General features: G+C 40.3%; 1 protein-coding gene across 1 annotated transcript in view; it reads left to right on the top strand.

Annotated features, from left to right (window-relative positions):
- MAP1B (microtubule associated protein 1B) overlaps window positions 1-27271 on the top strand; it is a 72730-nt gene extending 45459 nt beyond the window's left edge. Inside the window, 8 exon segments of the mRNA XM_032674978.1 lie at window positions 3166-3248; window positions 6943-7083; window positions 13153-17687; window positions 17689-19460; window positions 19463-19675; window positions 21801-22039; window positions 22608-22731; window positions 22734-27271. Of these exon segments, the coding sequence (XP_032530869.1) occupies window positions 3166-3248; window positions 6943-7083; window positions 13153-17687; window positions 17689-19460; window positions 19463-19675; window positions 21801-22039; window positions 22608-22731; window positions 22734-22762 (7136 nt within the window). The 3' untranslated portion in view covers window positions 22763-27271.

The following is a 27271-nucleotide window of genomic DNA, read 5'->3' as shown; positions in this document are numbered from 1 at the left end:
AAAAACAAGAGATGTTTAAAGTTGCCAAAGAGATGTGTTTGAATGCCAGCTCAGGTGTCAAAACAGCTACCATCTTCAGAGAGAAGGAATACCTTCACCCCTTCTGCCAAGAATTACTGCAGGAGAGATTTACCTCCTTCCTCTGCGTTTACTTTGTGTGGGAATAGCATTGATGGGGAGCAAGTGAGTGTTGAGGTTCACCTGGAGTGGCAGGAGAAGCTGATGGGAACCCTCTGTTCAGTAACTTGTTGCCTACAGCATGCAAATGCATGGGCTGAGGCGGCACAGGCACGCCCAGTAAAAGTGTGTCAGTAGTGATTCTTGGTTAAACAAGACCTGAAAGAGGATTTGGTTTCTTTCCCTTGCCATTCATTTGCATTTTGTGTTTGCACGAATTTAACATAGTTAAAAATGGGCCTCATGTTCACACTGCTTAACTGGCCTGAAAAGATCAACTGTGTAAGTTAAGAATTCTGTTCAGTCACTTCTAGGAAGTATTACTGACACCATCCCCATCTCAATAATCCTAAAATGAAATTGCATTGATATTTGGCTGAGTAGGGGAGCAATAGCATCTTATGGCCATAGGAAATGGGATGATGCATGCGGAAGTCACCCTTTAAGCAACTGTCACTTGTTGTTTACTTCTCTCCTGGTTCTGAATCAAACAGCTGCCAAGACTCTTTACTCATATAGGGTATTAATTGGAAGCTTTACTTAATAAAATCAAAGGATGATTTCTTCCAAACATAAATAATATTTATATATGAAAGATATAAAGCCCCAAAGATAGGGCTTTGACTTGCTTCCCAGAAACTATAAGCAGGTAAAATCTCTTCACTTAACCACTTCTGTGCGACCTGAAAGTTCCTTCCTTTCTTCCTGTCTCATCACAAAAATGATCTATCATGTGCACAGGGAGGGGCTGCAAAAATCCAGTAGAGTTAAAGCAATCCCAGATCTTCCACATAAGTCTCAGATTCTCCCGCTCCATCTGTAATTTAGTAAGTTGCAGTCTCTTGCCAATTTGTGACATGCTCTTGCTGAGCTTTCTGCTCCCACGCTGCGATAATTAATTTCTGTCTGATAAAACTGTTCCCGTGGGAGACTTTCCTTCATTCCAGCTGAGCATCTCAGGGTATCAACCTGGGCAGCAAGCCTGTGTTGCTCTTATAAAATTGCAAATAGTTTTAAAAAGCCTTTTTTTTTTTTTTTTTTACTTCCCAAGCAGTGACATGGGACCATGTTACCAATATCAGCAAATAGCTGCAAACTTCCCAGGTGTTCTGTGGGATGGGAGCCCTTGTAGTGACTCACTGTGCCAGTGCTGGGTCCCCACCCTGTATGGTAAGCAGTAACACATGTTGATGCCAAGGAGTTGAAAAGAGAGACAGTCACGCATGCATCTCCCAGCAGGCACTGTGTACATGGTGCAGACCAACAGGGTTGCCTCTGGAAATCAGTCTCAAGGCCCATGAACCCACACAAGCACTAAAGCTGGGTATCTGACCCGTGGGAACATAGGATGTAAGTAACCACCACTGGTGCTGGTCAGCAGGATTTGTAGCTGCTGGGGTCAAATCCCTCCCAGCTACAGACACCTGACCTGGAGCAGCTTCAGTTAAATCCAAAGTGTGTTCTTTGAGTCAGGTGGACACTGTGCATCGTTGTCTAACTTAGCATGTGGCTAATTGCATTTCTTTTCTACCTGTGTTTAATGTGTTAATGTCTAATGATATATCAGTCTTAGTCTGGCCTGAAGCAAAGTATGTGCTCAGTGTCACCAACTATTAAGCAAGAAATTTCTGTGTCAGCTAAAGGGTGATGATTCAATAAACTAGATTCAATAAACTCCACCTAATATCTTAATTTAAGGGAAATCTGAAGAACAACTGAAATATCAGACCATAGAGCATCTTCTGAAGGAGCCTGCAGTAGCAGAGCCATCTGGATGTGCGTTCCTGTTAAACAGGGAGCAAAGTTATAAAAATAAATTGAATTGCAAAGGGTAATGCCAGAACTGGATGTTCCTGAGAGAAAGAGACCTGCCCTCCTCCCCTTTTGTAATATATAGTCTGTCTCCTTCTTTTGAGGAAGTATAGCAAAAAGGAAATAAGAAAACTAGGTTTCTTTAAACTAATTAGTCTGAGACTCTAGGCACTGTCATGCACAAAGAGAATAGACTACAACCCCATCTCACATTTTACTTGAAAACGCTGTGGGGTTTTTTCCCTTTTCCCTAACTTTCTGCCATTTGATTGTAAACTTGCATGCTTATAAATGTAGAGATTCTCCAGAGCGACAGCGACAGCTTCAGCACAGTGGGAACTCAGAGGGCAAGGAGGAGGAAGGCAGGAGGGGTGCAGGCAGGTCAGCGAAGAGGAGGGCATCACTGGGATGGGTAGAGTTCGCGGCAGCAAGGTTGAGTCTGCTCGGGGCAGGGGCGGGGGCAGCACTGAGCCTGCCCGAGCCGGGGGCAGTGTGGGAATGGCTGTTTGCCCGTCCTCTCAGACGATGCCCTCAGGCATGCAGAGCTCCTTTCAGCCTGACTATCCTCAAGCTCGTTAATTTACATCTCTTGACAGGGGAGTTTTTCTAAGTTGGCAGATAAGTAACTTACTCTATGTCCCTCATACTCCCTTTTAAGCCCAATTAATTATTTTAATTGTTTAGTATTGCACCAAGCAGCCAAGCAGTTTGCTCAGAAGGGACAGCTCTTCTGGTTTTTTAGACTAATTACCAGTCTGGATTTCTGAATGACAGTATGGCTTCTAATTAATCTCACTGCAGTTCTCACAGAAAGAGAGTCTGATAAGAACTTGCCAATTAATGTAAGGAAAAAAAAATCAACAGTCCTGTTGTGTTTTTCTGGCATCCACTCCCAGTCGATGAGTATCACTACTAACTACAGAGACATACTATGAAAGGCAGTGGGTTCCGAGGCTCCTCCAAACTTGCACAGACTTTATTAAATCAGTATCTGGATGCTATTTGTATACCCTTTCACTCTTGTTGCCTGACATCGCTTGCTGCAGTTTTTGTAAGCAGGAGGAAGACAAAGCAGGACAGCGCAGCAAGTGTCCAACCATCCCCACAGGAAACTTTGCTTACACCATGATGGTTGAATTTAATTTCTTATCTTTTTCTTTCTCTCTGTGCTTGCAGGTCAGAAGATTCTTCACCACAGAAGTGATATCTTAGAGACTGTAGTCCTCATCAATCCCTCAGATGAAGCAGTTAGTACTGAGGTAAGTCAGAAATACTTCACTGGACATCTCATACAGGGTCCATTAAGTGGACATGATGAGAGCATTTAAGCAGACATAGTTAGATGATTATAGAGAATCAGTCACTGCCTTCCAGCTTAGTGACTGACAAATTCCAATACTGTCTTTGAGAGCTGTAGCAGACTTTGAGCAGGTCCTAACTCTGAATGAAAGGGCATATTAGGAGCAAATATGAAAAACATCAGGCATTCCTAGATTTATTCCCTGGATTTTTTCCCTGGGTTCCCAGACTCCTGACAAACTGTCAGAGGCATAGGAGAGAAACATGCTTCTGATCCCAGCATTGTTTTTCTCCTAATGCACCAAATTCTCTTCTTGATGCAGCGGAGGCAGCTCTGGTGAAAGTACATCTGATTTTCTTCTGCTTCGCCATTGTTAGCTCTGGATGTCAATTTTACATATGAAGAAAGTGCCTGAAGGTGCCCAGGGACAAATTTGGGTCTTTGAGAGGAATTACCAACTATGTAGTAGTGACTCTAGGTTGATCTATCTGTCCTTCAAAAACCACGTGGCATGATTAATGGACTCTGGAGAGTGCCTACAAGAAGACTACCAATTCCTTATGAACTCGGTAGAATCAAAGAACTGATTGTGTAGCTCAAAGACAAAACTGGTATATTTAGCTAGTGAAACTGAAGGTTGAAATAATAGGGATGATTTCATTGCTGGCCTGTGTTGGGAAGTACTGCCACAATATAATTTCTGTTGGGAAGTGAAGCTTGTGGTGCATGGTAAAAAATCTATTTTGTTACCAACTTTAAGTAATGTTAAATGCAAACAGAAGAAAGGAGTCCAAAACAAACGAAATTTCTGAAGTTGTAAAAGTTTAAAAGTCATCTTAGTTAAAGGCAGCTCATTCACCAAAAAACCACGCATGAAAATCTGTTACAAGCCACTAGAGGTGGTTGGTAAGAACAAGGGTGTCACCTGGGTAGCAGCACTCAATACATTTATTCAGACTATAAAGCTATAATGCGTGTGCCTGCGTGGAGGAGTAGAAGAACTAAAAAACTGCCAAAAGCTGGGAAATGCTATTTCTTTCTCTAGTGCCTGTCATTCCTTTGATGGATGACCACATGGAAGAACATGATTTGAGGCCCATTAATGACTTCTGAACCCTGGCCTTACTTTTTTGGCTCTGGAAGATGTTTGGCTACATTACTGTTAATTTCATCTCACTAGACTGTGGGAGCCAATCTTTTCTTTGTGTTCATCTTGCCAAACTGGTCACAGTCAGAAGTTAAAAGCTGAGATTTGAAGTTGGCTAGCTAAGCAAGGCTCTGACTGGACACAATCCAGAAAGAGACAATAAAAAAGAGGTGGAAGAATTAAATCAGAGGTTGGAGTAGACATGCTCTGCCCACTATGGCAAATAGAAAACTTAGTTTCACATATCAAGAGATTTCCAAGTTGCATCTGGGGAGACAGTGATATACTGTGAAGCTCTAACTTTACCGGAAGAGGAAATTGAAACTATTCATTCAGAAAAAAGCAAACCAAACCAACCAATCAACCAACCAACCAACCAACCAAACCCCAAATCAAACAAAAAACCACCACCATCACAACAACAACAAAGCCCCAAACAAAATAAAATAAAAATCAGAAAGAAATATGATATTCCTCTTATTCTGGCTGCTATTTGCCATACCTAGTGGCAGTCCAAGCAAGGTTCTGCCTGAAGCTCCTGTCATATTCTGTCAAATGCCAAAATAACTCCCAGAAGAAAGAGGCCCAAAGAGAGAGAGGTTGAGTTTCAAGTTTCCCGAAGAAAACAAGTTTCTGAAATGCCCGTGAATATTTACTTCCTTCTTAGGAAGTCCCTTCTCTGTTGCTCCTGTGCCTACCATAAGTCTGGTAAAACACTGATCTGCTCGTGTGCCCATCTCTGTATACACTCTGTCTTTACCTTCATTTGGACTGAGGCTACCTCTTGATTGTGCACTTCCTTCAAACAATTTGGGAATTTAACTAACAGTTCAACTGAACAAAATCATCACCTTGCAGTACTTTATGAAAATGAGTGGTCTTGAAATCAGGAGACAAATTTCTGCTAGTCCTTCAGGAAGCCTTGCTTGTACCCAGACACAGAATTTATGTGTATCTTTAAGGTCTTCCATGTGTATGATACATTATGCTCTGTAATCTGCAAGCATTTATTTACTTTTTTTCTTCCCATACTTTGCTAGCTCTGCAGAATGTATTTTATCATCAGTTAATAAAATAGGTTGAAGGGGAATTATGTGACAGTCACGTATCAGTGATTCACAAGTCAGGAAACAGTTTTGTTGTTGCAAAACCCGGTGAGTTTACACCAAAGTTGGCAGAGTGATGAGTACTGCTGCCAGCAACAACAGAAAACATAGAAGAGGAAGCCAGTTCTGATATTGTTTTAATACAGCTAAAACAGAGAAAATTTGAGCAATGCACATCAGACAGATGGCTGCACTTGTCTATATTTTTGTCTAAAATAGAAATAGATACACTCAATCTATTCAATCCATCAAGGATATCTCAGTATTATAGTTAGTTCAATCAGTGATAGACCAGCATTAGTCTTACGTTTAATTAAAGGAAAGGAACTTTTTGCTGCTCGGCATCAGGGTCACATGTTTAGTAAAATAACAATGAAAACGTGGTAGAGTTGGGATATTATTTTAGATGTAAACTCTCCAGTGTCTCTTTTCTACTTATACTGAAAATGTGAGTTGTTCAGCAGAGATTCTGTTTAAGCCTTCCTGGCTCAGCCTCCCAGGCATTACCAGGAGTTTTTTAGAACAACTGATTGCTTAACAATCAATAAAAAAAAAATGAAAGAATGTCTTGCAAGGAGAGATGAGGTGATTGTGTCATCTCCATGGAGATGGAGCTTGGATGCAACATCATGTGGATTTGTCCCAGATGGACTTTGCTCATTTGCTCATTTAGTTTAGTATGTGGATAGCCTTGTTCTAGAATCACTATTCATTTAATAATTTATTTGAATTTAATTTAGTTTAATTCCTCCTTAACAAAGGACTTGAAATTCGTACCTGACCATAGGCTGAATTGATTTTTCAGTTTTCCGTAAATACTTTTGAAGTATTTGCAAAATATTTATTCAACAGTACAGAATTTTACATAGGTTTTATTTAGTTCTGTTCTTGAGTTCAGTTCAGCCAATAGAAGTATACTGAATACATGGATTTCTCTCAGCATGCAAGTAAATCTCCCTCTGGGGGTAGTAAACAAGAATGATTAGTAGCTGTAGTAGGGTCAAGTAAAGTAACAAGCATCTGCTTTTAAATAGTTTACCAAGTTTGTCCTGATACAATACTATTGAAGTATACCAATAGTTATATTATTAATATGTTTGTTCATTGAAAAAATTATTTTTTCAATCAAAATGTATTCTATTCTGCTCCTTGCTCTTTTTTCCATGTCATTAGTTTGGTTTATTCTTCAGACCTTCTTTTTAATTGCATCTAGTCCTTCCTTTTTTCCCTTTTTCACCTTTCTCATTGTCTTTTGTAAACAGCACTATACTTGATAATGTTTTGACAGTCCTGGTCCAGACAACGGTTTTAAATTAGGAGAAATAAACTGTATGCTCTCAGTGGAATGCAGAAACACATAGTAAATCCCATTATTGATGTATTTCTTTCCTTCACTCTAGGTGCGCTTAATGATCACAGATGCTGCGAGGCACAAGCTCCTCGTTCTCACTGGACAGTGCTTTGAAAACACGGGAGAACTTATTCTTCAGTCAGGGTCCTTCTCCTTCCAGAACTTCATTGAGATCTTCACAGATCAAGAGGTTAGTTTGGAAAAGCGTCTTCCGTACGTTGTTGTGTGATGGCAGAGGTTTCTAGCATACTAAAAATGGCTCTCTGGTAGAGTTAGCTTAAGCAGCCATGGTACTGCTGGTCTTTACTCTTAATTATAGGCTTCAAAATATTTATTTATTTTATTTTAGATTTCATGTAAATTGCTTAACAAAAGTATTAAATTTTGATTTGGGGAATTAAATTACAAGAGGAAATCAAGGAAGTTTTGATAATCGAAGGAGAGAGTGCTGTGTTTAAAGTATACAGGTTATTCATCTGAGGTGCAGATAAAAAGCAGTCAAATTGAACTCGAGCAGCTAAGTAATGGGTGGCATTAATAAGACAGAGGGTGGCTGTCGGAATAGTTGTATTTTTTGGTACCATCTACCTGCTTAACTTCTTTATATTAGTGTTTAAAATTTGGCCAGTAAATCTGTAAAACCTTTGGTTTTTACATACCACAAAAATAAGCATGAGCTATACCAGTATTTAATGCCATTTGTTTCGTGACTTGTTATTTTGCTGTCTTTCTTAATGTACTGTGTCTGAAAGCTCCCATAGGGCAGGAATCCATAGTAAACAAGCTGTCACACTTAATTTGGCTGCTGTGTAAAGTATATATTTAAATAAACTGGATGGCTCAATCCCTAGGGATTTAGTTTCCAATATTAATTAGTTGCATGTCAGTGGACTGAGATTTGAAAGTTTAGCAAAGTTTGCATGACCTTATTGTATCCATGTGATCTATTCCCAGAGCCTCTTTGTTCAACATATGTTTGTAGGTTAGGGAATGAACTGGTTTCCTGCTCTCTGAAATATGCACGAGACCTAATACTCACTAGCACTTCTCAGAGTTACTTTTCTTTGAAATTACAAACCCAAGCTCCTTACATCTCTAGTTAGCGACACAAAATCACTATATGACTACATAGGTTGGAACTCAATGATCTCAGTCAGAGGTCTTTTCCAACCTGGTTGATTCTGTGATTCTGTGATAAATGAAAAACTAGGGCCAAATACCACCATTACTATTAGGAAACAAAACTGTTGGTTGGGAAGCAGAGTTGGGAGGTTGGCTATCAGTTACAGTTGCTGAGGGATTGCCACAGTAGTGAGTGTGCAGGGCATACTCCCATGGGCTATGACTAAGCCTCATTTGGCTCGTCCCTGCAGCTGGCAGTGTGCTCACCAGCCAGCTGGCATGGCTCTTGGCAAGCACCAGCTTCCAGCCTATTGTTTCTGAAGCCTCTGGGTCTTGCTGTTTCTACACATTTTCACAAAACCAAAGAAAGATCACGCTTGCCATACTGCAGTTCATGTGTGCGACATTTTTTAAAAACTGAGGAAAAAAAAGATCATAAAAAAGATCTAGAAAAAAGTGGTAAGTGGTTTTCTAAGTGGCAGTGAGATGAAAGAATTCATGTGCAATCCTGATCCCAATGGGCTTGCCACTGCAAGGTTCACAGTTGGACTCAATGATCTTAAGGGTCTTTTGCAATCTAAACAATTATATGATTCTATAAGCATGTAAGGTTTGATGAGTACTGCATAGAGTTGGTGTTTCTGGCCTCTGCCCATTTCCACTTCACTGAGCCAAATCTGAGCTATGGTCAAGGAATGTGTTTACGAATAAGTAAATACCCTTTGGCACATACTCGTATAAAGTCTAACCAGAAATCCATCTCTAACATGTAGAGCTCCCTTCACGCAATATCTAAAAGTAGGATTTTCAATTTCTCCCATGCTGAAAGATTGAAAATGTCATAGTCCCTTGCTTCTTCAACACCAGCACCTTTGTGGTTCAGGGTAGGAAACAATATTGTGTTTTCTCTGAGCAGCCAACTTGCTGTTTGTCTTCACCAGCACTTTTAAAACTTAAGGATTCCTCAACAGATGTCTCTCAATGTTCACAAAGACAATCAGGTTCATAGACATATTTATTTGCTCCCAGATTGACTTTGAATTTGGAGAGGAGAAGGAGCAGTTCCATCTCCATGTTATCAAATGAGTGGAACTGTTGATGTCCCCCGTGTCACCATCTGAAATGCAAACCCATTGAGACCTTTTCTGGGGCATTTCTGAACTTGCTGTTCCTAACAGTTTTGATCTATATCTAGAATAATCTTTCTTCAGCTTTTCATTGGCCTGGACTACCAGTGGCTTAACACTGTCTGCATTATGCATGCCAACTTTTAGGAGCAAAAGTCAGAATTTAGAAGTATGGAGCATAAATCCAGATATGGATTTATTAATATAAATGGGAGAGGATTAACCCCAGACTTTGGTGCAGTATATCATTGGCGCAATATATTAATTATCCACTGTATTACCATATGATTTTTTATCTAGGCAGAAAATTGGCTCTGTATGAGAAACAGTCTTTACTCAAGTTATCTCCTTATGTATGCAACAGACTTGGATTTATTCATTCAGAGGAAGTGATTTTTTACTACATTTAACTCTCCCTAATAATGTGTTTTCAACCCTGATCAGAGACATCTCATTGAGATCCTAAATCCATTTCAGAGTTGTGGTCTGTGCTACCCCTCTTTTCTTATTTCTCCAGTAGACAACAGCAGTGCTTACCTTATTGTCCTTATCTTTCAGCCTTTTCAGGCTTTTCTCCATTTATTTGGTTTTGTTTCGTGTTTTTTTTCACTTGCTCCCTTTCAGATTAGGGCCGTGTCTGATATATGGGTGAGATTAATTTATACTCCTGTCAAATGGTTTTGATACTCAACAAAGGATGACAAAGGAAGGTAGAAAATATTTATTTTCAGCTTTATTTATCTATTGGTTGGACTTTAAAAAAAAAAAACCAAACTACAAACAACCACTGTATCTTTGTTGAGTCCTATTTTCGGTAAATGCTGAAAATAAGTTATGTAACACAAAGAAAGGAAGTGAGACCTACACACAGAGAGGCCCAATGCACACAGAGATCTAATGCAATCAAACATCTTTAATCTGTTATATATTCATTTCTGCTGTTGATACAGCTTGTGGTCCAAAAATTGCCAATTATTCAGCTGATGAAAACTGTTCTTACAGCTTGAACTGATATTTGAGCCTCTGCAAAGAAGGCTATGGTATTCTCCATGATGATGTGCTGGCATGTTTTCCACTGACATTTTACATCTGAATTACTTCTTTAAAGAAGTTTGGTGCTCTCTCAGCCACTTCTCAAAGGACTTCTGCTCCTGACCCTTCACCAGCCTTGTTGACCTTCTCTGGACACACTCCAGCATCTCCAATGTCTTGCTTGGAGTGAATGGCCCAAAAACTTGTAGCTGTTTCCACCTCTGAAGTAATAACTTATTTCTTAATCACAGAATCACAAAATAGTTAGAGTTGGAAGAGACCTCTGGAGATCATCCAATCCAACCCCCCTGCCAAGGCAGGGTCACCTACCTTGTGAGTTTTTAGTATCTCTGGAGAGGTAGACTATGTGACCTCCCTGGACAGCCTGTTAGATTCCTCTGCCACCCTCCATGAAAGTTCTTCCTTATATTGAGGTGGACCTTGTTGTGTTTCAGCTTATGGATTATGGCCATTGCTCCTCATCCTACTGCTGGGTGCCACTGAAAAGGGTCTGGCACCATCCTCTTGGCACTGCCTTTGAAACATTTATGTGCATTAGTGAGATCCCCTCTCAGTCTTCTCTGGACTAAACAAGACCAGCTCCCACAGTCTCTCCTCATAAGAGAGATGCTCCAGACATCTGACCATTTTTGTGGCCCTCCACTGGACCCTCTCCGGTAGCCCCTTGTCTTTCATGAACTGCGGAGACCAGAATTGAACACAATACTCCAGGTGTAGCCTCGCTAGGGCCTGGAAGAGTGGGAAGACTACCTCCCTCGACCTGTTGGCCATGCTCTTCTCAATGCAACCCAGGATAACAGTTAGCCCTTCTGGCCACAGGGGCACACTGCTGCCTCATACTCAATTTATCATCCCCCAAGACTTCCAAGTCCTTCTCTGCAGATCTGCTTTCCAGCAGTTGGCCCCAGCCTGTCCTGGTACTTGGGGTTATTCCTGCCCAGGTGCAGGAATAAACTTGCCTTTGTTGCCTACCCAGGTCTCACTGAATGGCAGCACAGCCTTCAGGTGTATCAGCCACTCCCCCCAGATTCGTATCATCGTCTTGCCGAGAGTACATTCTATCACTTTATCCAGGTCATTGATAAGCAAGTTGAATAAGACTGGACCCAGCATTGATTCCTGGGGAGTGCCACTGACTACAGGCCTCCAGCTGGATTCTGCTCCACTGATCCTGAGCCTCTGAGCTCTGCCATTCAGCCAGTTCTTGACCCACTTCACTGTCCATTCATCTAAACCACATCTCCTGAGCTTACCTATGGGAGACAGTGTGAAAAGCCTTGCTGAAGTCGAGGTAGACAACATTGCACTGCTCTCCCCTCATCAACCCATCCTTCCATACCATCACAGAGGGCTATCAGGTTGGTCAAGCATGATTTTCCTCTTGGTGAATCCATGGTAATGACTCTTGATGACCTTCTTTTCTTCTACCTGATTGGTGATGACCTCCACAATGATCTGTTCCATCACCTTTCCAGGGACAGAAGTGAGGCTGACTGGCTGGTAGTTTTCTTCTTGCCCTTTTTAAAGATGAGAGTAGCATTGGCTTTTCTCCAGTCATCAGGCACCTCTCCTGTCCTCCATGATTTTTCAAAGATGATGGAGCATAGCTTAGCAACGTCTGCCAGCTCCCTCAGCACCCATGGGTGCATTCCATCAGAGCCCATGGATTTATGGGTGTTAAGTCTGTCTAGGTGATCTCTAAACCAACCCTCTACGACTAAGGGAAGGTCTTCCTTTTTATGGCCTTCTTCTCTTACGTCCAAGATCTGAAATTCCTGAGGGCCAGCCTCAGCAGTAAAGACTGAGGCAAAAAAGGCATTCACTAGTTCCACCTTCTCTGTGTCTTTCATGACCGGGACACTCATCTGATTCAGCAGTGGCCCCACATTTTCCCTAATCTTCCTTTTGCTGCTGATGTACTTGTAGAAGCACTTCTTGTTGTCCTTGATATCCCTTGCCAAACTCAATTCCAAGTGGTCCTTGGCCTTCCTCGTTACATCCCGTCTTACTTTGACAGTGTTCCTCTAGTCCTCCCACGTGGCTTGTCCCTTTTTCCACATCCCATGAATTTCTTTCTTCCATTTGAGATTTGCTGGAAGCTCCTTGCTCATCCATGGCAGTCTCTTGCCTCTTTTGCCTAATTTCTTGCTCATGGGCATACACTGGTCTTGAGCTTGAAGGAAGTGATGCTTGAATATTGACTAGCTCTCTTGGTCTTCTAGAGGCCTAAACTGTGGGATTCCTCTAAGTAGGTCTTGGAAGAGGTCAAAGTTCAGGATTCTAGTCCTGCTTACTTCTTTGCTTCCTCCACACAGGATCCTGAGTTCCACTATCATTGCCACTGTGCTGAAAAACTCTTCTGCAGCCAGTCTTGATACATCTGGGAGCAGTACTGGCTTTTAAGGAGCCAGCCTGCAGTAATGATGGTGCGGTGCAATATATCTCATGAGAAAAGGACAAAGGATGGCAGCTGTCCCTAGGAGGATGCTGGCCTCCTCCATGATGCAGTTACTTTCTGACTGTTAAGAGGTTTTGCTTTGTCCTTTAGATATTTTGCTGGCTCTTCTGGTTGAACTGGAGCATCAGGCAGACTCATGAGTCAATGGTAGAGATGTAGTGGCAGTGCAGGCTGCCTTAGCTTCATAATCCTCATACCCTCTCAATATAAAAGTTTGTACCATCCTTCTATATGGAGGAAGGAATTAGGAAACCTGGGGTGCTATTGTTCTTTGGGCAATAGTGACCAGGACAAAGTCCTCCTTTGTGTTTTAAAAAATACGGCAGTGAACTAATTGTAGTAACAGGTTACTTTGGCTTCTGGGATGGGTACTCACCACTGCAGAAGTAAATGAAAAAGGTATTATCTAACTGATCAGGAAATATTATGTTCTGACATTATTGTAATTAAAAAAGTGAATTTGTGTGCATCTTCTTGTGTTTTTGTTTTATAACCCTAGATTGGTGAATTATTGAGCACCACACACCCTGCCAACAAAGCCAGCCTAACTCTTTTCTGCCCTGAGGAAGGGGACTGGAAAAATTCCAACCTTGACAGACACAACCTTCAAGACTTTATTAACATTAAACTCAACTCGGCTTCTATATTGCCCGAAATGGAAGGACTCTCTGAATTCACAGAGTATCTGTCAGAATCAGTAGAAGTGCCATCACCTTTTGACATTTTGGAACCTCCAACCTCAGGTGGTTTCTTGAAACTCTCCAAACCCTGCTGTTATATTTTCCCAGGGGGAAGGGGGGACTCTGCATTGTTTGCAGTGAATGGATTCAATATGCTTATCAATGGAGGATCTGAAAGAAAGTCTTGCTTTTGGAAACTTATCCGGCACTTGGACAGAGTAGATTCCATTCTGCTCACTCACATTGGAGATGACAATCTGCCAGGAATCAATAGCATGCTTCAGCGAAAGATAGCTGAACTAGAAGAAGAACAGTCCCAAGGGTCTACTACCAACAGTGACTGGATGAAAAATCTGATCTCACCTGATTTAGGAGTTGTATTTCTTAATGTACCTGAGAATCTGAAAAACCTGGATCCTAATTTTAGAGTCAAAAGGAGTGTAGAAGAAGCTTGTTTTACTCTCCAGTATTTAAACAAGTTGTCTATGAAACCAGAACCTCTTTTCAGAAACACAGGAAATACCATTGACCCCATAATTTTATTTCAGAAAATGGGAGTTGGCAAGCTTGAGATGTATGTGCTTAATCCTGTCAAAAGTAGCAAAGAGATGCAATACTTTATGCAGCAGTGGAGTGGTACTAACAAAGATAAAGCTGAATTCCTGCTACCGAATGGCCAAGAACTAGACATTCCATTGTCCTATTTCACCTCTGTCTCATCCCTGATTGTGTGGCATCCAGCTAATCCTGCAGAAAAAATAATCCGAGTTCTGTTTCCTGGAAACAGCACCCAATATAATATTCTAGAAGGACTAGAAAAACTCAAACACTTAGACTTCCTTAAACAACCAATGGTTACACAGAAAGACCTAACTGGGAACATTGCTAGTCCAGCTGTGAAACAGGCGAAGTTGAAACAACGAACAGACAGCAAGGAGAGTCTCAAGCCTGCTGCAAAGACACCACCAAATAAGCCTGTGAGAAAGGAATCTAAAGAGGAAACACCAGAGCCTGTGAAGTCTAGTCTGGTACCAGAAAAGCCTCAGAAGATGGAAAGCAAAGAAAAAGTTCCAGTTAAAAAAGAAAAACAAGCAAAAGTAGAGACCAAACCCGTAGTGGTGGAAAAAGACATAGTAAGTAAAGAAGAACAATTAGTAAAATCCGAAACTCCTGAGAAACAAAGTACAGATGTAAAACCAAAAGTGTCGAAGGAGAAGACAGTGAAAAAGGAAGGCAAAGCAAAACCTGAAGAAAAGAAAGAGGAAAAAGAAAAACTAAAGAAAGAGGTTTCTAAAAGAGAGGAGAAAACACCCATCAAAAAAGAGGAGAAACCAAAAAAAGAGGACATCAAGAAAGAAGTTAAAAAAGAGGTGAAAAAGGAAGAGAAGAAGGAAACTAAGAAGGAAATAAAGAAAGAAGCTTCACAAAAAGAAGCTAAAAAAGAAGCTAAAAAAGAAGAGAAGAAGGAAATTAAGAAGGAAGACAAAGAAGCCAAAAAGGATGTAAAAAAGATTCCTAAAGAAACAAAGAAGACAGCTGCTTCTTCAAATGAAGCTAAAAAGCCAGCAGCAAAGCCTAAACCACAAAAGAAGGACGAACCTGTTAAAAAAGAAGTAATACCTGCTGGAAAACCAAAGGAGAAAGGAAAAGTTAAAACTGTGAAGAAGGACCTCAAAGTCAGTGGAACACAAGCTGCCCTTGCAGCAGTTGGAGCCACAACTGTAGCAGCTGCAGAAATTACAGCTGGTGAAAAGGAGCTTGAAGCAGAGAGATCCCTTATGTCTTCACCAGAGGACTTAACAAAGGATTTTGAGGAATTAAAAGCTGAAGAAGTAGAAACAACAAAAGAAACAAAAGTTCAAGTTGCACTTATAAAGGATGAACTGAAACTCAATGGCACAGTACAAAAAGAAAAATTGGATAATGAAGGACCTGCAGAGTCCTCTGATGAAGGCATAACTACCACAGAGGCTGAGGGTGAGTGTGAACAGACACCTGAAGAATTGGAACCTGTGGGAAAGCACAGCGTTGATGACAATGAAAAGTTTGAAGATGAGGGAACTGGCTTGGAAGAATCATCTGAAGCAGGAGATTATGAAGAAAAGGCAGAGACAGAAGAAGCTGAAGAACGAGATGAAAATGAAGAAGAAAAGACCCATCTGGATGCCACAAAACTGTACATGCAAGAAGCAAGAAAAGTTGCAGGTGGCTCAGAAAAAATAATGACTGAAGTAGATGCTAACATTAAAGATGAAAAGTATATTGAAAAGGCAGACTACGAGGTGTCTGATGAACGGGCTGAAGAAGACAGGGAAGAAGCAATAGAAAAGGCAGAAACTGAAGAGACTGAAGAAGATGAGGAAGACAAAGCAGAAGACATCAGAGATGAAGAGGAAACTGAAAAAATAGAAGCTGAAGAAGATTATGTGATGGCTGTGGTAGACAAAGCTGCAGAATCGGGTGAAGCTGAAGATAAATATGGCTTACTCATAATTACACCAACTAAACGCTCAGAGTCTCAGTCTCCAGTAATTGAACCAGCCTCTTCTATCCATGATGAGACACTACCTGGTGGTTCAGAAAGTGAAGCCACTGTTTCTGATGAAGAAAATAGAGAAGATCAACCTGAGGAATTCACTGCTACTTCAGGTTACACACAGTCTACCATTGAAATATCCAGTGAACCAACTCCAATGGATGAAATGTCAACACCCCGAGATGTCATGAGTGATGAAACTAACAATGAGGAAAGTGAGTCACCCTCTCAGGAGTATGTGAACATTACCAAGTGTGAGACATCACTGTTTTCTCAAGGGTTTGGCAGACCTAAACTTTCTCCACTTCCAGATGCTTTTAATGGATTATCTGAAGGATCCAAAACAGAGGCCACAGAAGGTAAGGATTATAATGCCTCAGCTTCCACCATCTCACCACCTTCTTCATTAGAGGAAGACAAATTCTGCAAATCTGCGTTCCAAGATGTATACCAGCAAAAAGAAAGTGAAATCCATGGCACTGCCAAATTAGACGTCAAAGAACCCTATCAAGAAGATGTTGATGGAAAACGTAGTTCAGCCAAGAGTCCAGCTGCCAGTTTGTCCCCTCCATCACCTGTTGCCAAAACACCACTGGGTGAACGTAGTGTGAACTTTTCACTTACTCCAAACGAGATCAAGGTCCCTTCTGAGTCAGTCCCTGTTGCTAGATTGCCTGATGTACACAAAGAAATTGCTGAGGAGCACTGTGCAAGCCCTGAAGATAAAACATTAGAAGTAGCATCTCCCTCACAGTCTGCTGCTGGTAGTGCTGGCCACACACCTTATTATCAGTCTCCCACTGATGAAAAGTCCAGTCAGCTTCCCTCTGAAACCAGTGAAAAGTCAACAGAAGCACCTGTTAGCTTTGAGTTCAGTGAAGTCAAAGATGAGTCTACAAAATGCAGAATAAGCCCTATGGATGAGCCTGTGCCAGACTCAGAATCTCCTATTGAAAAGGTTCTCTCGCCTCTACGGAGTCCACCACTGATAGGTTCAGAGACCACTTATGATACATTTTTGAGTGCTGATTTAAAGTCTTCCACCAGAAATTATGGAAGTCCTTCTGAGGGGAAACCTGAAAAAGAAAAATCCCCTGTTCAGATGAGCCCAGCTTCAGAAGCCAGCTCTGTGGGCCTTTTCCAGGAGAGACAAGATGAAAAAAGCATGGAGTTTATGGTTATTAGGGAAAGCTTCAGCTTGGAAAGGAAAATGGAGGATACAGAACCCAGCAGCTCTCAGTCTTCACTGATCTTGCATGAGCGGAAGTTAGCAGATGATCTCTCACCAACTCAAGTAGATAGCAGTCAGTTTGGCTCTTTAAAAGAAGATACCAAAATGTCAATTTCTGAAGGCACTGTTTCTGACAAGTCTGCAACTCCCGTTGATGAGGTTGTTGCAGAAGACACCTATTCCCATATAGAAGGAGTAGCTTCTGTCTCTACAGCATCTGTTGCCACTAGTTCATTTCCAGAACCAACTACTGATGATGTATCTCCTTCTTTGCATGCTGAGGTTGGTTCTCCCCACTCTACTGAAGTTGATGATTCCCTTTCAGTGTCAGTTGTACAAACACCAACAACTTTTCAGGAAACAGAAATGTCTCCATCTAAAGAAGAGTGCCCAAGGCCCATGTCTATTTCTCCACCAGATTTCTCACCTAAAACTGCAAAATCAAGAACACCGGTGCATGATCACAGATCTCCTGAGCAGTCAGCTATGTCAGTAGCATATGGTCAGGACTCCCCTGAGCAGTCTTTAGCAATGGACTTTACTAGGCAGTCTCCAGAATATCCTGCTGTAGGTGCTAGTATACACCATATCTGAAAATGGACCAACAGAAGTAGATTATAGCCCTTCAGATATACAGGAGCCTCCTTTTGCACGGAAAATTTCACCCACGGAGCAGTCGTCTTACTCTCAAGAGAAAGATATTTCAGAAATTATTTCAGTTTCTCAAATTGAAGCTTCATCCTCAACTTCATCAGCTCATACACCTTCCCAGGTAGCTTCACCACTGCCAGAGGAAAGTTTTTCAGGTGCTGTTCCACACAGAGATATGTCACTATATTCTTCTTTTACCTCAGAAAAGGTGCAGAGCCTAGGCGAAAAGCTGTCACCAAAATCTGACCTATCTCCATTAACTCCAAGGGAATCTTCTCCTCTGTATTCTCCTACTTTTCCAGATTCACCTCCTGCAATCAAAGAAGCAGTATCAACTAGTCACACACATTTGTTGTCACAGCAAGTGTCCTCTGTCAAAGCCTTTGGTTATCAGGAATCCCTAACAAAGCGCAGTCCAGAACCTTTACTCAGCCCAGAGAAAGAAGATTCAGAGAAAAGCAGAAGGTCACCCGAAGAACTTAGTTATTCCTATGAGGCCAGAGAGAAAACTACTAGGTCACCCGAGAATATTAGCTATTCCTATGAGGCAGTTGGAAAATCTACTAAATCACCTCAAGCCATGGATTATTCCTATGAGACAACCAGAAAAACTGCTAGGTCACCTGAAACCACAGATTATTCCTATGAGATAACCAGGAACACTACTAGGTCACCTGAGGGTACAGATTATTCCTATGAGATAATTGGAAAAAATATGAGGTCATCTGAGGTCACAGATTATTCTTATCAGATAACAGGGAAAACTACCAGGTCACCAGGGGCCCCAGATTATTCCTATGAGACAGCTGGGAAAACCACCAAGTCACCTGAGACCACAGATTATTCCTATGAGATAACTGGGAAAGCTACCAGATCACCTGATACTATGGATTACTCCTATGAGACAACAAGGAAAACCTCTAAGTCACCAGAAGCCATTGGCTACTGCTATGAGACAATTGGGAGAACCACCAGGTCATCAGAGGCCATGGCTTACTCCTATGAGACAACTGGGAAGGCCTCCAGTTCACCTGAAGCCACAGATTACTCATTTGAGACAACTGGGAGAGCCACCAGGTCACCCGAAGCTACTAGCTATTCCTATGACACAAGTGCACATTTCACTCCAAGTAAATCATTAGCAGAATCCCGTCAAGATGTTGACTTATGCCTTGTGTCCTCTTGCGAGTATAAACATCCGAAAACTGAACTTTCACCCTCATTTATCAACCCAAACCCCCTTGAGTGGTTTGCAAATGAAGAACAGTCTCAAGATCAAGAGAAGCCTCTAACTCAGTCTGGGGGAGCTCAGCCGCCTGCTGGGGGAAAGCAGCAAGGGCGGCAGTGTGATGAAACCCCTCCCACATCTGTGAGCGAGTCTGCCCCATCTCAGACTGATTCAGATGTTCCACCAGAGACTGAGGAATGTCCTTCCATCACTGCAGATGCTAACATTGACTCAGAAGATGAGTCAGAAACCATTCCAACGGACAAGACAATTACGTACAAACACATTGACCCACCACCTGTCCCAATGCAGGATCGCAGCCCTTCCCCTCGGCACCCTGATGTTACCATGGTTGATCCAGAAGCTCTACCAGTTGATCAGAATTTAGGTAAACCTTTGAAGAAGACCTCAAAGAAAAGACAAAAGACAAAAAAGCAGGGTACAAAGGCCAAGTCATCTTCTCCTGTTAAAAAAAGTGATGGTAATCAAAACAAGTGGCTTCACCAAAGCCAGCTATAAAAGAATCTTTAGACAAAATTTCCAGAACAGCTTCTCCAAAAAAGAAGGAATCTGTGGAGAAGGCAACCAAAAATGTGTCTAATCCAGAGGTAAAGTCTCGAGTGGAAGAGAAAGATAAGGACACCAAGAATGCAGCAAATACAACAACATCCAAGTCAGCAAAGACTGCAACCACAGGTAAAGACAAATAGCAATTCCCTAGTGTTACAATTTCTTAGTTGTGGCAGTGAAGTTAGTTAGCTTTTTATCAGCTGAGAATGTGGTTTGTAGCAAATCCTCAAAAAAGTTCCGGTTTTAAGTGTAAATCCAGCATGTAAAGACCACGTTTAAATGCATGGAATTCACTAGTTTTACTGTTGTAATCTGAGAAAATTGATGTGTCAGTTTACCCAGAGAGTACATAAAATAGAAAGAATTTAATACTATCTGTCTAAATGGTTAATCACCTAATAGTATTAAAAGTACCACTGCTGTAGGTGAAGTGAAATCAGTAGCAAAGTGATCTCTTTTATTCATTGCGGGAAATAGGTAGGCACAATTCTCTTTAACATAAATTAATGCAGTTCAATAGTGTGGGAGACAAAGTCATGATCAGTCTTTGGATGCTCTCATTACTGGATTGATTTTAAAAGAAGCATTTAAAAAAAATTATAACATTAGTGAAAGCATTTTCAGTGAACTAAGCATGTACGTCACATAATCGGATTAAAGTCTTACACCATCGGTGATGATTAAACATACAGAAAGTTAATGTCATTTTGAACGACTGTTGTATATTCTAAGTAGCAATAAAATATGATTTAGATATCTGAAGGAGGCATTGTGCTAATCTGTTGTTTCCGGCAGACCTTGTTAGGGAGTGTTGGAGCATACTTTGATTTTGCTGCTGTGAGGACTGATGTTCTGTCAAAAGCTTTTTTACAAGGAGCAGGTCTGGGATTCTGTACAAACAAAGCAGCATTCAACTGTCTTCCCTGTTTTTAGTAGTGCACTGTTCCTTTCTTACACCATCGTTTGCATATCTCTGTTAGTAGATACATTTCAAAGCAGCAATATAGTTTTTCACGGTGTGCATTTCTCCATCACTTTAGCTCCACCTGAGTCTTCTTCCTTAAGGCATACTTCTCAGCTATATGCCAGAATAAGACAGGGCTCTATTAGTAATGACGTTTAAGTGTAAAGTGTAACTAATAACTTATTCAGTGTTGGTATGCACAATTCAAAAAGAAATATCACAGATTTTTTTTCATCAGAGATGATAAAATATTTTGTAAAAAACCCCCAATGGTAAAACTCTCTAATTCAGGAAATCTTATCATATCATTTGAGGTATTGCCCTTTAATGAATGGCAGGATATGCTAGACAACTGGACTTCATTGGCCTTACATTGTGTCACCCTAAATTGAGTGTATTGCTCAGATAATTGTTTACCAAGCTTCATCAACATGAGGAGGCTAATAGACTGTGAATAGTGATCATCTGGATAAAATTACTGGTTGAATCCCAGTTTTCAGTTCACACCATGATCTAGTTTGTAGCAAAAGACAGGGGTTTTTGTGTATTATCTTCAGTGTGTTTAAATGTTGTACTTCCTTTTCGCTGAAGCTCTTCTTAGAACAAGTACTGTATATATTATGTGCAACAGCAAAGACATGCTTCCTCCTACTTTTTGTGATAAGTGGCTGATTTGAGTGTACAAATTAGGATACAGCAGGCAAACAAGCACTTGACTCTGTTCCCTGAATTGCTTTACAAATGTCTCTGTCCTTCCAAGTTCCTCCTTGACCCTCTTTCTGCTCACGTTACAGGTGCTTTCTAAAGCACCTGTAAGGCAGTCTGAGCATATCAATAGCTACCATGTCTTGCTGTCTACCTCAAATTTCAGGCCTGCTTCAAATCTGCCTGGCTCCCTGTGAGACCCTTTATAGTCCTTTTATAATCCTGTGTGCGTGAGACTTTCAAAAAGCTGCACTTCTTCACCTGGAAAATAATACCACCATTTATTGAATGGTAATTCAGTAATCACAGCCCTGCATAGTAATTATTGGATAATAGTAGTATTTTACTGTGTAAGGTTCAGATGAGTTTTTGTTTGTGGTAGTGATTTTTTTGTTGTATTATATAGTTCCAGTTATTCAGGTTTTTCTCCTCTTACAGTCACAATTGGTGTACAACAAAAGTGGAACGTGCCATTGTAGGTATGAGGGTAATGCCATAATTGGACACATTCACCTCAGTAGTTATAACAGTAATTAATAAGTGCATGTTTTTAACCAGTGATAAATACTTCTGTTTCCAAAGGACCTGGGAATACTAAGGTGACAAAATCTTCAGCAGTGCCTCCAGGACCTCCAGTGTATTTGGATCTGGTATACATTCCCAACCATAGCAATAGCAAGAATGTTGACGTTGAGTTTTTCAAGAGGGTGCGGTCATCCTACTATGTGGTGAGCGGGAATGATTCTGCAGCCGAGGAGCCAAGCAGGGCTGTTCTGGACTCCCTGCTGGAGGGCAAGGCACAGTGGGAGAGTAACATGCAGGTAGGCTCTTCACTCATATCTCTGCCTGGAAATTTAACCTTGTCTGGGGAACAGCTTTGAGAAGCTAGAGCACCTCTGAGGAGTGGCTGGCAGCTGCCAGGGAATGCAGTCCCCAAGCTGGGCACCTTGTTTCACTGATGATAAGAGAGGATGCATGAGTGAAGCACAGGACTGAACAACACTCAGCTGCTCCCATATTTCTGGCCCTTCAGACTTGTTCCTGGTGAATAAAACAGTTGAGAGCTGGCCTTAAGGGCCAGTTGCTGTTTCATCTTTTACTGGTGATAGATATGATCCATGTTTGGAAACGTTGTGTTTTGTAAGTAGGGAAGAAAAGCGTATGTTGCACACTTTATACAGTTATTACATGCATTTGGAAACTTCATATGCCTTCCATCACGATAAATGAGGAAATAAAATATTTGTCCATTATCTAAAGAGTATCAGTGCAAAGACCCACTCTTTCCAAAAGGGAAACATACTTGTTGGCTCAGGCTTCTTACAAAGACATTTTGCTTATCAACCGTTTCTGTTGTCCATTCATCAGAACTTCTGTTTTGTGTTGCAGGTGACATTAATCCCAACGCATGACTCAGAAGTGATGAGGGAATGGTACCAAGAGACCCATGAGAAACAGCAGGACCTCAACATCATGGTTTTGGCAAGCAGCAGCACCGTTGTTATGCAAGATGAATCTTTCCTGCATGCAAGATCGAATTGTAAGAACAAAACCGTGCATCACAAGATTAAACTTTACTTCCAGAAATTCTTCAATTTGAAAACACCTTTTCTAAAAATTCAACTCATCTATTTCAACTGCTGAACTATATACCTGCCAAATGCTATACTGTGTCAGAGTGATGCAAATCACTAATATTTTTCAGTCTTTGTTGATTGCTAAGGGAAATAACAGTCTTCCCATTGTAGAGTACAAATTACTGCGAAAATACAGTTCCAGTTGCATCTCTGCTGAACATTTGGAAACCATGCACTAGCAACCCCAACTGACTTCTGCCAGGTAGAGGCATTTGCCCTCTAAAGAAACACAAAGAGAGAGAGGGGTAGGAGGAGAATGTAGTAAATAATTAGGTCTGCATTAGTCTCATGGCAATAGATGTATCGCTTACTGCAGTCTGCTTATATTCTTACATGAGAAGAAAGTTTTAAATTTGTATTAATCTGAGCTATCACTATGGGGATCCTTTTTTTAAAGAATTAAGTTAGCTCAAAAATAAAAAGAAATGGAACGTAGCTAGGAAGGGATGTACAGCCTAATCACTCATCAGCAGTTTTCCACTTTAATTTGAACTCTGCATACTGACATACCATAACAGTCATAGGCCAAATATGCATGTAGTCTGCACCCTATCCAGAAATCTAGAACCTTTTTTTTTTCAACATGCAGAATTTTGGTCTAAGGCATGCTTCCAGTGAAAGCCCACTCACTCTAGCCAGAACTGACCAGTCCACATGCTTGAACACCCATGTCCACTGTCAATTAACTGAAGCAAAATACCAAAGCAGTCGGGAATACATACAGTAGACAATTTGCCTTAGAAAGTGACTTGAATGTACAAAGAAACTTGATGCACTTATTTTTTAATGCTGAGACAGCGTATTTATAAAACATCTGTGTAGGATCATAGTTACACCAGTAAAGAAGTATGAATGTGCATTGTGGTGTTAGGAACCTATCTGACTGGGTCAAACGGTTTGGTGCTATGAATTACATATGTTAAATATGTGAACACTTCATTGATGCACTTGCACAGCTCAACAAGGCAAGATGAGCATTTTTTTTCAAAGTTTCTTTCGTACTGTGGAAGCAAGATTGAAGTGGTGTCCAGTATCAGAGTTACAAAACTTAGTGAAACATTCAGAATGATGAAAAAGGTTACCTGCGAACCTGTACAGTATTCAACCTTCCTTTGTCTTACCTTATTTTATTTCTTTAATTTAAGAGTGAACATGGGAACAAATGTACAGAAACCTTTTTTTTTAGTGCTGCATGAACTTTTAATACATGATTTTTTAACAAACATTTTCATTTGCAGGTAAATGCAAAGAAAAATTTTTCAGGCGAAGGCAACTTTTTTAGTAGTTTTGTAAGATAATGAATAATGTTGTTTAAGATTCTAGTGAGAATGGATATTGAGGTACAATTTATTGAAAACAGTCAACTGCCAGTACCTTTTGGGTGGGAGGGGAGTGGAAGGACACCCTGGTTATAAGATTACTCTACTGATGATGAGAGAAAATGGGATTTGAGGATTTGATTGCCCAGTACTTACAAGGATGTAACCTACATTCTCAACCCTCACAAGATCTTGAAAAAAGATAGAAGAAGCAATAAGCTAAAATAAGTCCCTTTCCTCTTTCCCTTCCTTTCCTCTTTCCCTTCCTTTCCTCTTTCCCTTCCTTTCCTCTTTTCTCTTTTCCTCTTTCCTCCTTCCTTTATTCTTTCCTTTCTTCTTTCCTTTCCTACTCTTTCCTCTTTCCTTTCCTCCCTTTATTCTTTCCCTATCCTCCTCTTTCCTTCTCTCATTTCCTCTTCTTTTACTCTTCTTCTTTCCTTTCTTTCTTCCTTTCCTCTTCCTTTCCCTGCTTTTTCCTTTACTTTTATTTTACTCTTCCTTTCCTTTCCTCCTTCATATCTCCCTTCCTTTTCTGGACTGCTTGCAGAGGAACAGCACCACTGCTCTGTGATTTAAGACAGTTTGGATTTTTTAGTCTCAGAAATTTTATCCCAATTAAAAAAAAGTTGTTGCATTGCAGAAGATCTGCAAATCTGATTTTGAAAAAGGTGTAAAGGCCTCCAGCATGGACATATGTGCTGGTCTGTATGATTCACCATTGTGGCTGTGAACTATGACCTCATTTTATTTCTTTACTTATACTTTATTTCAGTTTACAGTGTTAGGATATTTTTGTTTAATAGGTGTATGTTTGCACTCCTAATTTTATGAGTTTTTTTTTTAATATTGCTTTAGGGTCTTCTAAATATGGGCTCCCTGAGGCCCATTAATGCTGTGAATTCCTGTTTGTCGGTTGTTGGGGTTTTGATTTATTTTTAATGTCTACTCTTTTTTTAGGTCTCTCTAGCAATGCTGTTTTATTTATTGCTATACCTTTTAAGTAGTTAAACTCAGAATGACTATGGCACAAAAGGCAGATGGAAATGTATTGTGGAAACATGCATGTTTGCTGAGCTCATATCATTCACTTAAAACTGCTTTTATATATAGTCTACGAAGATACAGGCAAAATGTTTGGCAGAATAAGTTACACTATTTCTACAATTCTTTCTGATTTGTCTACTTTATTATATAGGTCAGAATTCAGACTTTTTGAGTGGGTGGGAACAGATTTTCTGATTTTCTGACAATACCTGAAATGATTTGTATCACTGCTTTTGTTTTAAGTATATCAGTGGTCTTGTGACTAATCTCACACCACTTACTCCTGTGAATTAGGAGCAATTTCATTACTGTCAGGGAAGTTACTGTCATCTGGTCCTACTGTAAATTAAATTGGAATCAAGCCTTAAATATCCCTGAGCAAGTTTATGATGGCTGAAGCATTTGTTTTACTTCTGAAATAATAGCGATAATTAGACAGTTACAGATTACCTTAACATGTACATTTGCTTTTTTTTGCTGCTACAAGAATATTAAAATCCTGGTCTGGCTATTTTGAGGTATTGTAATGCCTGTTCCATCCATTCCCTTCCAAATGGCAATGGCACCTAGGTTCAACACAGCGATGAGCTCCTCCATTAGCTCCTCTTGCCCTTAATGTCTTTCCTGCCTGTCGAACTAATCTACCTGTGCTAATCCTAGTACTACACAACTAGTTTAGTGTAACAGTCATCAAAATGTACTGTGTACATTAACGATGAGTGCTGTTGATCAGCATAGATTTCTAGGAGCATGGTTTATTATTGATTACTCTAATTGTAAAGATTCAATATCTGAGTGTAAAGGACACTCTGTTTCAATGATGGTATTACCCATAACAGCATTCCCAGTCATGATCTTTATGCTATTAATATTCTGCTTCATATAATTCAATGAAGAATTAACTTTGGGGATCCCTTCCCACTCCTGAACTTGGACAGGGCTTCTCTTGCATGCCTTTTCAAAGTCCTGTGGTGGGCCTGACTTCATTGACCTCTATTTTCACCCCATCTTTCATAGAAATCACTTTTGATTTTTTTTTTACTTACTTTACATACTGTGGTGAATGGAGATAACTGTGTATATGAATGTTGGGGTTTTTTTAATTGTCTATGATAGCTTATGCATTTTAGGAGAGTTCTGGTACTCTTTTACTAAGATTTAATAAATTTGTTAATTGAATTTTCAATCCCTCCCACCATAAGCAAATAAGCTCCAAAGAGCGCTTACTGTGCATTTGGGACATTTCTGTCATACGCTTCTCTTTGTTCATCTGTCACCAGAGGTTCTTGCTCAGTAATGATGTTTTTGAGAGAAATAGTAATTTTGTGGGTCTGGATTTACTAGAAGATGAAAAAATATAATGTTTACACTTGAAAGAAACTGTAAGCTTTCATCTTTTCACTTAGTAATTGAAAAAACACTAAGAGCATCTAGGGGTAAGCATTTCTTAGAATGCTTATATTATTCACCTGGTTTAAAAATGTTTGCTATTTAAAATTTAAAAAAAAAAAAAGAAAAAAGTCTGTTTGTTGTGACTTTACAAAAAAAAAAAATCTAAAAAAATTTAAGTAATTAAATAAAACAATGGCGTAAAATATAGAAAGAAAAAAATCTTGAAAGCGGCTTCTCTCTACTAGACTAGCTAGGAGCTCCAGGTGGCAGGGGCTGCCTCTTCAAGACTGGGCTGTAATCACAACTGTAAAAGATGAAGTCTGAAATATGCTTTCACGCATTTGCATGCAGCCATTATCTTCCAAACTATGGAAAGAAAGTCTTGTTGCTGGCTGAGAAGCACCTCACACACCTCCTCTCTCTTGTTCTGAATGGTGTTTGTGTCAGTCTGCAGCTGTGTATGGTATTATGTCTTATAATCCTGCATCACTTCTATTCTATCCAGTCATATCTAATGTAGAAAATTAGTTTCCAGTGAAAGTAATATGTAGTGCTTTTATGATATTTGTGTGCAATATCCCCTCTTCCATTGAGGATATTTGATGTAAAGGAAATAAACTCAGTTCCACAATAAAATACAAAAGTGGTAAAGTGGTGTTGA

Source organism: Chiroxiphia lanceolata, chromosome Z (genome assembly GCF_009829145.1).
Source record: "Chiroxiphia lanceolata isolate bChiLan1 chromosome Z, bChiLan1.pri, whole genome shotgun sequence".
Taxonomy (NCBI): Eukaryota; Metazoa; Chordata; class Aves; order Passeriformes; family Pipridae; genus Chiroxiphia; species Chiroxiphia lanceolata.
The sequence above is the reverse complement of the archived record's forward strand: the minus strand, read 5'-3'. Positions and strand labels throughout refer to the sequence as shown.